The sequence below is a fragment of the Capsicum annuum genome, chromosome 2 (assembly GCF_002878395.1).
Source record: "Capsicum annuum cultivar UCD-10X-F1 chromosome 2, UCD10Xv1.1, whole genome shotgun sequence".
NCBI classification, from domain to species: domain Eukaryota; kingdom Viridiplantae; phylum Streptophyta; class Magnoliopsida; order Solanales; family Solanaceae; genus Capsicum; species Capsicum annuum.
This window is the reverse complement of record NC_061112.1, coordinates 66,568,705-66,582,426: the sequence shown is the minus strand read 5'-3', so window position 1 is coordinate 66,582,426 and position 13,722 is coordinate 66,568,705. Positions and strand designations below refer to the sequence as shown.

General features: G+C 32.7%; 2 protein-coding genes across 15 annotated transcripts; both read right to left on the bottom strand.

The window, feature by feature from the left end:
* Positions 1 to 423: 423 nt before the first annotated feature.
* Positions 424 to 3,461, bottom strand: LOC107857536 (1-aminocyclopropane-1-carboxylate oxidase). Its single transcript, XM_016702327.2, has 4 exons — positions 3,192 to 3,461; positions 2,750 to 2,976; positions 1,448 to 1,781; positions 424 to 969 (listed from the first exon to the last, which is right to left on the bottom strand). Exons 1-4 carry the CDS (start codon positions 3,294 to 3,296, stop codon positions 676 to 678), a joined length of 960 nt encoding a protein of 319 aa, XP_016557813.2. The 5' UTR covers positions 3,297 to 3,461; the 3' UTR covers positions 424 to 675.
* Positions 3,462 to 6,459: 2,998 nt separating this feature from the next.
* Positions 6,460 to 12,435, bottom strand: LOC107857535. Of its 14 annotated transcripts, none has more exons than XR_007051934.1 (8): positions 11,921 to 12,408; positions 11,221 to 11,807; positions 10,724 to 11,090; positions 9,242 to 9,301; positions 8,622 to 8,857; positions 8,336 to 8,550; positions 7,669 to 7,818; positions 6,460 to 6,716 (listed from the first exon to the last, which is right to left on the bottom strand). XR_007051934.1 is itself a non-coding variant. In XM_047406313.1 (7 exons), the coding sequence occupies exons 3-7, from the start codon at positions 11,260 to 11,262 to the stop codon at positions 8,441 to 8,443; spliced, it is 354 nt and encodes a 117-aa protein (XP_047262269.1). In that variant the 5' UTR covers positions 11,263 to 11,355; positions 11,599 to 11,807; positions 11,921 to 12,402; the 3' UTR covers positions 8,123 to 8,440. The 14 variants fall into 14 exon arrangements, 3 of the variants coding, with proteins under 3 accessions (XP_047262269.1, XP_016557808.1, XP_016557811.1); XR_001670862.2 differs by having other exon boundaries at positions 8,622 to 8,661; positions 10,724 to 10,825; positions 11,921 to 12,406; XR_007051933.1 differs by having other exon boundaries at positions 7,669 to 7,782; positions 8,622 to 8,661; positions 10,724 to 10,825; positions 11,921 to 12,406.
* Positions 12,436 to 13,722: the final 1,287 nt, after the last annotated feature.

The window sequence follows — 13,722 nt, the reverse complement described above, 5'->3', positions numbered from 1 at the left end:
GACCCACTTGACAGGTTTAGCATCAAGTATAAAACCATATTAGGATTGAGTTATAAATTTATTTATTTTTTGCACTATAAATTTTGGACATGTTAGAACGCCCTCCGTCCTATTTTATTCGTCCCAAATTTTTTAATTTGATTTCTCATTTTACTTGTTATTTTTCATTAATCAAGACAAGACAACTTTTTTTCTTTTTTTACCCTTAGTATTAATTGTTTTATCTCCAAATTAAAATGTAAACAATATTTAATAGGGGTACTATGGTAAAATAGTCATGTTATTAATTATTTTTCTTAATCAATATGCAATATCAAATTGGGACGAGTAAAATGGAACGGAGGGAGTACTATTTTTATCAGGTTACTTTTTACCTTGTAAATGATCTGGTTGTTCGAATAATTTGACACTATAAATCACTCATTTGCTGAGAATTAAAAGATTTCATTAGAAATCGGAAAACTTTACAATAAACTCCTCTTAAGACATCACACTACCAGACAACAGTACATAAAGAAAACCCAAGTTGCACAAAGCAAGAAAAAGCACCCACTAATTAACCTTAACATTAACAAATTATTACCACATGATTATCTTAGTACTAAACCATCTTTCTTCCCATTCCCATTAATTAGTGAGGTATTAATACTCCATCAAAGTTGACTTAACACTGTCTCAAGCTGTTGCTATTGGACCCAAGTTGACAGCAGTTTCCAGAGTCTTCATTGCTTCAAACCTTGGCTCCTTAGCCTGGAATTTGAGACCTGCATATAATTTCATATAGTCCTCGAAAACAAATTTGGGATATATAACTGTGTTCTTTTTTTCTTCCTTCTCCAACAATTCTGGTGCTGGATAAATGACAGCATCACTCCCTGGATTATAGAACGAAGCTAAGGACATTCTGTTTCCATCAGTCTGAGCAATCACCCTGTGCTCCACACTCTTGTACTTTCCATTGGTAATCACCTAAAAGCCATATAAAACACAAATCAACATTATTAGTAAATTTATCTTCTTATTTTAGTGACTTTGCCTTGGTGTTGTATTAATGAATTTAGCTCTTAGACTGACATCATAAACAAATTTTACATCATCAGATCATCTAAGGGATAGGTAATTGGCCATATTTAGTGAAGCAAGAATGATTTAACTTACATGTAATGAGTAAATTCTTTTTACACTGTCAATATATCTCATTATGTCATACCAGGTAACCTACCTTATTTTCAGGTTTCTGATCTAACTCCTTAAGAGGGTTATGTATACTTATCTTTCCGATGATCTAATAGAGTAAAGTTTGTCAGGAATGTCCGAGTATAGGAGCTAAACCTGAACTAGTGACCTTGAAATACAAGAAAACATGATGCTATATGTTAAATCACACTGATATATAGTATATAATCTTTAAAATCATCTGTGCATATAAGGTTAAATCCTCGGATACCTCAAGTTGGTCACCAAGGTTGATGACAATGGAGTGGTGCATCGGAGGAACATCAATCCATTTACCATCTTTGAGTAGCTGGAGACCACTGACTTTGTCATCTTGGAATAGAAGGATGATGCCACCAGCATCTGTGTGAGCCCTGAGGCCTTTAATCAGATCAGGCTTGGGACATGGTGGGTAGTTGCTAACTTTGGTGCCAAAAGTAGGACCCTTTGAGCCATAAAAGACTTTCTTCAAGTAACCTTGCCCAAGTCCTAGATTTTCACAGAGCAAGTCCAACAGTTGCTCTGCTAGTTTCTCCAGCTTAGCTGCAAACTCCTTCATGATTTTCCTGTTATATTTCATCTTAAGTCAGCAAAGCAAGCACAAACCAAACTCAAATCCACAGTTCCATTAGTATGAAGTTACTCCCTACATTTAAAAAAGAATGACCTAATTTCCTTTTTAGTCCGTTTAAAAAAGATTGACCTTTTTTTTTTTACAATACTTTAATTTCAACTTTCCACATAGCATATTTAGGACCACAGGATTAAAGGAGATTTTGGTACATTTGACACAACTTTAATTTAAGGCCATAAAGTTCAAAAGTTTCTTTATTTTCTTAAATTTTGTGCCAAGTCAAAGTAGGTCATTCCTTTTTAAACAGAGAGAGTACTATTTTTATAGGTACATGCGCATAGCGAGAGCTTAGTGCACCGGGCTACCCTGTTTATTTTATATGTACATGTAATTTGAGCCGATAGTAATATGTTCAGTGCAATTTGCAAACTCCGTCCTTGATCTGCCTGTGGTGGACAAAATGCAGAGCCTGAATTTTGAGTTAATGGGTTCTGAATTTTAAAAAAGGCAGCTTACTGAATTTCGAATAACTTAAGGACGGTTTGGTACACTAAAGCTCCTGCTATGCGCATCGTGCGGAGAAAGGATGGATCACTATTTTCGAAGAAATTATTTATACATGATTAAGTAAAAAGCTTAACACATAAACAAGGTTTTTATCAAAACTATTGGGCCCGTATTTTATTCTCTAGCTCTGCCCTGGTGGTAGAAGCAGATCCAAAGGAGAAAAGTTACCCTTATATATGGCTAAGGAATGTGGTTATTAAGCATAAGATATACTTGTGGTCCGAGATATACAGGTTAAATTAGATAGACAAAGTTGACCTGAAAAATCCCAGATAGTTGGAGCACAGTTTCTTTCTTCTTCTTTTTTTGGTAGAGGAGCACAGTTTCTTTTTATGACAAAAACTAAATATTAAGCAATTAATATAAAGAACAAAAGATGGAGATCCCTTAGACCTGTAATCATCTTCAAGATCAGGAACTTCTGAGATGTTTGAAACAGGAAGATGTTTCAAGAAGAAAGTACTTTCCCAGTCCAAATCATTAATCTCAGTCTGAACAGCTTCAAGGCCTTTACTTGCCACCATTTCCTTGAATCCTTGTTCCATACACTTCTTATAATGCTCCTTTGTGAACCTCTCCACTGTGTCCAGAAGCTCATGAGAGATCCCATGATTTATCACCTTCATATATACACAAATATAGGAATAATAAGTATGTAAACTGGGAACGAGTTTAAGTTTTGTGCACTAATGGTATATAAAATATTTACACAATTGTAATATGAGAATAATTAATATCTGACAAAAATTGTAACTAGCAGCTATGTAAAATGTCATGGTACCAGTGCATAAAACATATCTTTTTAAAGATAACATATTTTAAACTTTAATGTTACCTCAAAGAAGCCCCAGTTCTCACAAGCATCTTTTATTTTCTCCAATGTTGCAGCCCTTTTTTCAGTGTTAAGCATCTCCATGTTAACAACTGGGAAAGTCTCCATCTTGCAACTATCTTATTTCTCACTCACACTTCAAATGTTTTTTTTTTTTTTTGGGGTAGCTCTTAATTCCTGTGCAGGATGGAGTTAAATAGGTATTTGAAGGGGTATTTATAAGACTTTTGAGAAGGGAAATAATAAAACAGAATAAATAAATAAATAAGTAATTTAACGATTTTTTTAAAAAGGAATACAAGTAATAAACAATGAAATCTAGGAAGTGAAGGAAGTGGGAACAGGACTCGTGGGGGATGCATGTGTGTACATCGTGCTAGGACCTACCAATTTTGGCTGAATCTTGATAATGTCTTCTTCTCATTTGTCTGTCCTCTCTTCTCGTGGGGTTGGTCCCTAATTAGTGCAATACTACTAGTCTACTATTACCTCTCTTTTCTTGAATTTTGACCGATGTTTGGTCTTGTGTTTTTTTTGTGAGGGTAAACTTTATAAGAAAAGTATTAATTTACATGGCTAGTGTTTTTTAAAAGACAAAAAATGAGTGCATTTATTTCTGAAAGAAGGATCACATGATTGCTCTTTTGCTTAATTTCTTCGAGTACTTTAGTAAGTTTAGAGCACTGCACTGAAGAATGTGAATTAGTGGTTAATAAAATATAGGAAAATGGGTCAAATTAACTTTTCAATTTTAAAAAAAGATTAAATATATTATAGGTTTAAATTTACTCTTGTCATCATATTTTGGAGCTAAATTTATCTTTGATATCATATTTTAGGTCAAATTTATCCTCGTTTTAAAGAAATTTTTCACATGTACCTTTTTTTTAATAGAAAAATCCAAATCAACGTTAAATGACTCATTTTTTTAAAATAAAACACATCCTAATTTAATCCGTCCGATCCAACCCACAAAAAATACACAAATAAATATAACTCTCTCTCAGTTCTGTTGGTCAAAATTTTTCAATAAACAAATGTAATTTTCTTTTAACGTGCAACACTAGTATATTATTTATAGATGAACAAAAACTAAAATGGAATGGAATAACATAGAACCATTGGAGTAGAGAAAATGTCTATTACAAATTTTGTTCTGATTCTAGTTATATTCGAATTTTTAAATTATCTAGATTTTAGAATCAGTGGATAAGTTTTCTTAGTAAATGACATAATGAAAATTTTGTGGAGATTCAAATTGTATATATAAAGACAGAAGAATGAAGAGATGTCACAATTGACATACAACGAGACTTCTTAACTCAATCATCCAGAAAAACATTCAGTGGGTCTAATCTGTTGTATTTGACTGCCGCTATTTTTCATGAGATTTGCATTGATACAGATTCATAAACTAAGGGAGGGATATATTTGTTTGCATTTGCACTGATGCAAATCCATTTTTCATGAGCTATGCATTAATAAATATCAAGTGGATTAATTTCGTTGAAAAAATTTGATCAATAGAACTGAGGGGGTATATTTGTATGTGTTTTTTTCTTGCTCAGGTCGGGTCGAACGAGTTAGATTAGAGCGTATTTTATTTTTAAAAAATGGAACATTTAACGCTGATTTGGATTTTTCTATTAAAGAAAGGGGTGCATGTTAAAATTTTCTTCACAATGAGGGTAAATTTGACCTCAAAGTATGAAGAAGTATATATTTAGCCAGTTTTTTAAAGTAGAGAGGTAAATTTAGCCCCAAAGTATGACAGATAGGATAAATTTAATTTCAAAATATAATAACGGGTATATTAATATATTTAGACTTTTTTTTTTTTTTGAAATAAAGGAGTAAATTTAATCATTTTTCCTAAAATATATAAGAAGTCTTAAGATATTTGAGTTTGAATCTTAGTTGTCTGCTATTGAAACAAAGTAAGATGCACTTCAACGATATTAGGTGTGCATAAATTCGTCGGACATCTGAATTGTAGAAAAGAAAGGGGAAAGGTATTGAGCTCAAAATTAAGAAGGCGTCATTCGGAAACTTATAATTTATAAATCAAAACAAATATGAAAAAGAATTAGTATTTTTTTTCTTTGAGGAAAAGCAAAAGTAATAGTAATTATCTTATTACTTTTATTATCCTTACAAGAAAAATAACACTTGAATTTAGTAAGAAAATGACAACAAAAACTCTAAGATAAGGTTCAAATTTTGCTCATGCATTGTTCAAAAATTTAAGATCTCAACTTTTTACAATAAACTTGTTCTTAGATTTTAATTCTGCTAAGGGTCGAGCGCAAAATTAAAACTCTTCCCTCAAGAGAGGAGTACTATTAGAGCAAAATTTTAAGAAATGACAAAATAGTCTGAATCTTGAATAGTCTAAAAGCAAATTTGGTTTTTTCCTCGAAAAAAAAAAAAGAAGTACAAAGCACAATAAAAGTGGTAGTGGCGCAATCACAATGTTATCTACTCTCTCCGTTTTGTATTAATTGATCCTCATTGACTTGTCATATTAATTAAGAAAATATTAATTAGGTATTTATTTTATCAAATTAATCTTATTAATTATGATTTGAAAATATAAATGTGAGTTATACACTTTATGTAGTCATTTAATAATAGGAATAATCTTGAAAGAACATAAATTTTCTTTTTTTTTTTTTGATTTCATAAATGGGATAACTAAATTAAAATAAATATTTTTAGTTAAAAAATCAAAAAATCAACTAATATGATATAGAGAAAATATACGTCATATAATTTTTATTTGGAAGGTAAACACAAAAAATACACACTTAGGGAGAAGAAATTCACAAAAATTTAATTGGTTATGATTTTTGTAACTTCTAACACCAGATAGACCTTTAAATCATTTAGCAGTAATAAATTTTTTTTGAAGTAATGGTTTCAATTTGCTTATTGGTTGATGTCATGATTCTATTTTTTGTATATAAATGTACTTGATGGGTATGACTCGTGCACAGCACGGGCTCAATAATAGGCTCTTGCAGATAATAATAGTTAATAATCAGAAATAATGATAGCAATATCTATAGTAAAAACTTACAAAGATACAAATCTTCCGATGACTTAGCATCGGATGAATGAAGCAAAGTACATATTATTTAGAATCGTTAGAAGCAAAGTATACGCGTCGTAGACCTCCCACCCAAGTTAAAGTTAACAATCATATACTTGTTCACATAACCCATCGTTGTAATGACAATTCTAACCTAATAAAATGGATAATCTCATTAGCTAGAAAGTGTGTAAAAGAATTATAACTGAGTCAACAGTATCACAGTCCATTACAACTTATCCATAACAATAAAGCTCAAACGTGCAGTAGTCATACCATTCTCTTATATTCACAGTTTAAAGTATTGTAGTTTATTAATTACAACTTTTCTTATCCATAGTTCGGAAAAAAAGTTCATAACCCACCCTAACACTTCATCTGTCTTAACACCATGAGCAAAATCCAACTCATTCTTGTGCAATGAATGATTCTAAAATCTGTCAAAAAAAAAAAGTCAAAGACAATTTATAATTGTCACCAAAATGCACAGACCAAAATATAAAATTTACTTAATCAGTAGCATATTCATGTGAATTTTATGGTAGATCTTCTCACATGGTTATATTACCATCTTGTATATTACTACTAACTCATTTTTCAACAACGATATTGTGGGATGGTTTAAACTATACAAAATCATAAAAGAGTAAACCTTTGACCTCTCTGTTATCATGTTTTCAAGAGTTTAGCCTGCTCTTCACTCCTAATTGATACACCATAGCTCCTTTCAGAAATTGTACCAACAAAGAAAATTATAACTGCTATTTTTTTAAGTCTAGACTTGAAGCTAATTATCTAGCACTGTGTGTAAACATTCATTGATGCATGATTAAGTTAATAATTTTGGTTAATTTATTAACAAATCCCCAAATAATGTAAGGCATTAAATTATATGCAGTTATATTCTTGTAACTTTAATAGAATAAAATTATTGTTATTCTACATTTTGGGGGGAAAGGCATACCAAAAACATAAGAAAATCAAACAAAGAAACTTGCCTCACTTATATTTACGTAAATGAAGTGTAAAGCGATTTATGCGTATTAGCATGCGTAATTTTAGCTTAGCTAATATGGATTGATCAAATAATTGAGGAAGAAGTGATAGAGGACGGTGCAGAAGAAGTCCAGAACAAGTCTTGTTTCTATTTGTTCGAATGGTTTGAGGACCAAGGCTTGATCCATAAGTATATGAAGCACCATCAAAGAGGGGACCAAGGGTGATCCAAAAGTACATATCTGCAGTCTTTTCTCTATTTAATTAGTTGCTAGCCAACATATTTAGTGGACAATAATACTCCTACTTTTTTAGGTCAATAATTTTAACTGCTTTACTAAAAACTTCATAACTTCATGTTTAATATGATTCCATCGTGTTACCGATAAGTACCTTGTAGCAATGAAAACGCCAGAGACATGACTACATATATGACTTGTAGCAGCAGTATAAATCTCTTCCTCGAATCTCACAATAATTTTTTTAAGCTCTTCTTCTCTTTCTTGCCTAGAGACAGGAAGATGCTTCTTTATGGCCTCCATTCTATACAAATATATCAACAAAAATCTCGATAAAAGCACAATCAAAATAAATGCTTCTTAAAGTATATTAAAAATAATTCGTTATTATGCTCTGTTATGAAAGAATAAAACTTGTTTCCTCTAAACAGACAACAACATACCCAGTGTAGGGGTCTTGGGTGTGTACACTATACACGGACTTACCCCTACCTCGTAGAGATAGAGAGGTGGTTTCCGATAGACCCTCTAAACAAATACCAGTAGTTATAACCTGTCATTTCGACCTGACCGATATCAAAGCACATTAAATTGACCCATTTCCAAAATTGAAAAATAAGAAAGACTACATCTTGTTGACAATCCTTAAATAAGTAATCACCTCGTCAAACAGATTTATAGCCTCATCTAAACATCCAAACAAAACAACCACAATCCGAAAACTAAACTGCTCGTTACACAATTATTACATTTTTAGTAACAAATGACAAATTAAATAGTAACGTAGGGAGATAATGTATTTACTCGTCCAAGGATCTCACCCTGGTACGATGTGGGATCATTCTATTCATCACCCCCTCACGCCTAGATCAAGATGTGCTTTATCCATGGTTCCAAGGATTCACTATTTTGCAGAGCATGCACAGTTAGACCGGGAGTATTTCACATATCCGCATGGAAGTCCGAAACTGATGCCATGTTAAATTACACTTTAGGCCTAACTCACACCCCAAAAGATAGTTCAAATGTAGGAGGACTGCGACCAAAAAGCAAAATGAATATTAAAATAATGAAGATCCTGCATTAATCTCAAAAGAGGAGCATTACCTTGTGGAGGTAGAGAGATTGTTTCCGAAGGAATCTCAACCTAAATGTAGCAATAGATGAGTGATTGACATGATCCATGACAAAAGTAAACCTCTATGAAACTTAGAAGAATTCATTGGAGAGATCAAATATTTAAGTCATCATCTATAATTCACTTTCCAACACTATTACCGAGAAGCGAAACAAATAGCAAATGTTTTATCCAACTGAAGCCGCAAATTTCATGAAGCAATTATCTGCCAATCCAGTGTAGATTATCATTACAGAGAAGAGAACGCACAACATAACATAACATGAAAACCAACTCTATGAAAATATCCGGCTATCATCATGAAATGCATTCAACACATATCAACACTATAAAGTTATTAGCAGGAACAAAAATTTCTTGAAACCATAAAGACTCATATAATTGTACACTTAGTTTTACAAATGCTTTCAAACCAAAGCAAAAAATGGTATTTGTACACTGTACCTCCCTCCTGCTGTTTTTTGATTATTAATAATTTAGAAGGACTTGAACTCGCTTACGATTAACATATGCTTGCATAATTCAAATAAAACATCATTCTCAAGTGTAAAACTAATAAAAATATGTAACGATAACATGGATAAGTCACCTTATTGGTAGTTGAATCTTCATCCTGTTGCTCCAAGTCCTTGTCTTCAGTAGTGACATGCTGCAGAATATGTATAGTGGGCATATGTTAAGCCAAAGAAGCAAAACTAAATACTCACTAATCCTTCTGTTGTCATAGAAAGCAAAAATACTTGTTTAAACATACAATCATTCATTCCTGAGTCGGGGGCTATCGAAAATAACCCCTCTACTTCTTCGGAGGTAGTGGTACGGATTGCGTACACTTTACCCTCCCCAGAACCCACTATGTGGGAATACATTGGGTATATTATTGTTGAAACATGTAATCATTCGTATGGTTCCAATCCATACGAATTCTGCAGAATAGCCTATACATTCGAGATAAATCCTACTGCTTTAGAAAAAAAAGAGTGGAGCCATGATACGTCCCAAGATGCCTCAAGAACTTGCACACTGAACCGAGCTAAGGAGTTTAACGACTTTACTTCAATCACCACCTTGGATTCTTGGAAGGTGCTTGGAAGCTATATTGCTCGAACTCTTACAAAATATCAATGGGTGCATGTCGGATCCATCAAATATAGTGTATTTTCTAAGGATCCGACACGGATGTGGCAATATTTTTGAAGAGTCAGAGCAACTTAGCTTGGAAAGAAGGGATAAAGGCCAACAACGTGCTGAAATAGAAGAACAAGGCTCCACCTAAAAGAATACTCGAAACCAAGGAGAGGTTGAGCAGAAGACAAACTCACGACCAAAATAGAGCCATGCATAGTTTGTGAAGGTCACATATGACCCATACAGGGAAACTGTACTCGGGAGCAAAGGAAAGCTGAAACACTACTAGGGATTTTTTGATCACCTTCAAAAACAAACCGGAATTCCGTCTTGGGGCAGTCGTTACACCATTCGTGCAGGTCGCTAGACATGGGAATCCACATACAATCTGTATGCTATACCAGACAGTCTATCCGGATTCTCATCCTCAATATCGCATACAGACGGAGAATGCCAGATGTTTTTCGTACGACAACCACAGGCAAAGTAGTTCACTCCTTTTTTATTATTTCATATGCCACTTGGGGGCCTTTTTATAATAGACCTCATAGGTATCCTATAGCCTTTGCTGCTAGACAATGTTGATGGGGTGGCTTGCTACTTACATGGAGATAATGACACTCTATCTTTCTCTTTCTTCAAACACTCTTCTGCCCATATTAGCGAAGCATGGGTATCGCAACTACTATCAACTCCTTATTCTCAATATTTATATTACACAAAGCGTCAGCAAAATTGCTTCTTTTTTTTTCAAATTAGAACTAAACTATCAACTTCTTATCCTTACAATTCGTATTATAGAATGTGTCAATGAAGTCCCTTCTCAATTTTCACATGGAAATCAAATTCTAAACTACCGCTGCATTTTAGGAGATCAATCTTAAATAAATTACAATAAGCTCTGGAAATACTATACTATAAAAATTAATTTGCAGAAACTTACCAATTCACCCTTGAAGTGTGTTAATTTCACCATATGACCCAAGCCACGTATAGAGAACATAGAGTGCAACCATACTTCCTCAAAGCACAACTGTAGCAATACCTTTTCTATCCAAAATGATTCCACATTTAGCACAGTGAACCATGTCATAAGACAATGATGGAAGTGGAGGCTGTTTCAAAATAAAACTGCCAATGATAGCTGAAAGTCCTCTCTCAAGATGGCTCATATGTTGCCACACAAAAAGACATCAATTTTAGTGAGAGTAAGCGGGCACCAAAGCTACCAAATCAACAATTAATATCTAGTATGGTGCGCACCTGTTAGTCAGAAGAGAAAGATAATATATCTAAGAGTGAAATTCTTTCTGCATTTAGTTGCAGGAATGAAGCCAATACATCAGTTGTAGACCAAAATAATTGATTTTAAAGAAACCTACAAAGATTCAAGCAAGTAACAAATAAGGATATGTTGTGAAGAACAAACATAGAACTTACACCGGCTTGAAAAAACTTTGAATCACTTCCCAGTCCAATCATCTCCGCAATAAGGTGAGAGCAATCATTGACACCATCAACATTCAATCTATTCTCTGAAGGAAAGCAATTTGGTTCTCTTTGAATAACATTAGCCTGGAAAGAAAGCAAATCAATGACAAACATTAAAGAAGGCATAAAAATTTATCTTTTAGAATTGAAGAGTCGAGCCCGACATAGTGTAAAAATACCAAGAAGAAATCAAATCAACTATTTGTATTATTGAGGAAATTAGTGAAACAACTGAAGAACATTTTATTATAGATAATAGACTTTGCACCAATAGAGTAAAATTTAATTTAACATTAAGACCAATCAACAAAACTTAAGCATACTCATCTTTTGAGTGTCCTCTTCGAGATTGTCACCCGGGATTTTCTTGCCTTGGTATTAACATGAATTGGAGTTTCACAAGCAGCACTGTCATCGAATTCCTTTGAAGAATTTGTATAACTAAAGCATCGGTCGTTACGAAATTGACACCATTATTGAAAAAAGAACATGCATGTTCAATATTCCGATTAGGCATCCAAAAAAATTCAAAATAGCTGCATATAAATAATCAGAAGCAAAGAAACACATGAGGAGAAAATGAATTAAGGAGAAAAGGAAAAAAATCATTGAGATAGGTAAATTTAATTGTCAAAATAAGAATACTAACAGATGCATAATCATTAATTTGAAGTGAACTTAGCGAAAGTACTGATAAAGCATCAAAATATTGACCCAGCTACGATAAAATTGTTGTTCCAAAAAGAAAATAAGTGAAGTAAGATTGAACCCAATCGTCGGTGTGCAGCAGTAACCTAATTGCAGAACAGTCGTCAGTGTTCTTGAGGTGAATTTATCACTTGGAAAATTTACATATGATTGGTTATCTACCTACTAAACAGAGTATTTAGCTCAGTGTTTGGTGTGCAAATGGTAATAAAAAATTGAGTTTTACTCTTTTTTTGTTCTGCAGGAAGCTTTTAAAACACGTGTTTCATTGTAAGAATGCCATAAAATGGCACTATAACAAAATTATCCTTGATTCCTCCAATAAGCATATAGTACAACTCAATTTTACTGTGATGGTCCTCCGCTTGTTTGCTTATATAAAAGAGTAATATTTAAGATTAATGGTGTAGCTTACACTACAAGGTGCTTGGATTTGGCTTTATGTGATTATGAAATCCCAAGAAAGGCATTAGATGCAAAAGCCTTCTAATATCGGTACTGAAAATCTACCTAAGATCATTAAAAGTGACATTAAGAGTGCCTAATATCAGAAAGCCTACCGACTTAACATTTGGCAGGAAATTACGTGGTATAGACTCAATAGTAGTCACTTTGAATTTTTGATTTAAGAAGAAAAGTTCTTAGAAACTAGCCTTCCTTCCCTTTTAAGTACAGTACAAATATAATTTTACCTCTCTGCACTTCAAATATTTTTAAACTTTTCATACTCATTTATCTCTCAAATTCTAGTTTTATTTTTATTATTTTCACATTTTTATTTTTACTTTAATTTTATTTTTCATGTTTTAATTCATTTGTCTCAACCTTTTTTTTTTTCTTTTTTTTTTCTCAAACATTATCGATATATTCATCTCTTTTCTTTATTCGTTTGTCTCAACCTTTATTTTTCTCTTTTTTTTATCATTTCTCTTTTTTTCTTCATTTTTCTCAAACTTTATTTTTATTTTTTTCCTCACATTTTGTTTTTCTCAATTTTTTTTTATTCTTCACTTTTTTCTTAATCATTATTTTTTTCTTGTCTTTTTTTTTTATTTCTCTATTTTGTTTGACCTCTTTTCTCTTTTTTCTCAACTTCTATTATATTTTGCTAATAAATATTTTTTTTGGATTATCAGTAAAGGGATTTTTTTTTTTACATCAAAGCAAATTTAAGGGCATTAATTGTTGTTAGGAAATTCTTTGGGATAAGTTTTACCTCTAGAACAAAAATTATAGAATAACTCATTAATCAAGGCATAATGTGGTAGTGTCAAGTCTTCCTTGTGGATCATAACTTGTTGTTTGAAAATCCATGAGTTAAGTCTTGCTTTTAAGGTAAGAGTTATAGAACATCTCATAAATCAAAATACAATGTGGTAGTGTCAACACTTGTCCATTGGGCGTAACTTGTTCTTTTGGAAAGTTTTTGGGCTAAGTTTTGTCTTAGAGGCAAGACTAATAAAACATCACATAAATCAAGAAACAATATGATAGTGTTTACTCTTGTCCATGGGGCGTAACTTGTCGGCTAAGTCTTGTCTCTAAGGCAAGAGTTATAGAATAGCTCATAAATCAAGACACGGTATGGTAGTGTTAGCTCTTGCCCATGGGGCGTAATGTGCTGTTTGAAAGTCCTTGGAATGATTTGATCCTCTAAGGCAAGAGTTATAGAACATCTTACAAAACAAGACATAATGTGGTAGTGTCAACTTTTACTCATGGGGCATAACTTGTTGTTTAAAA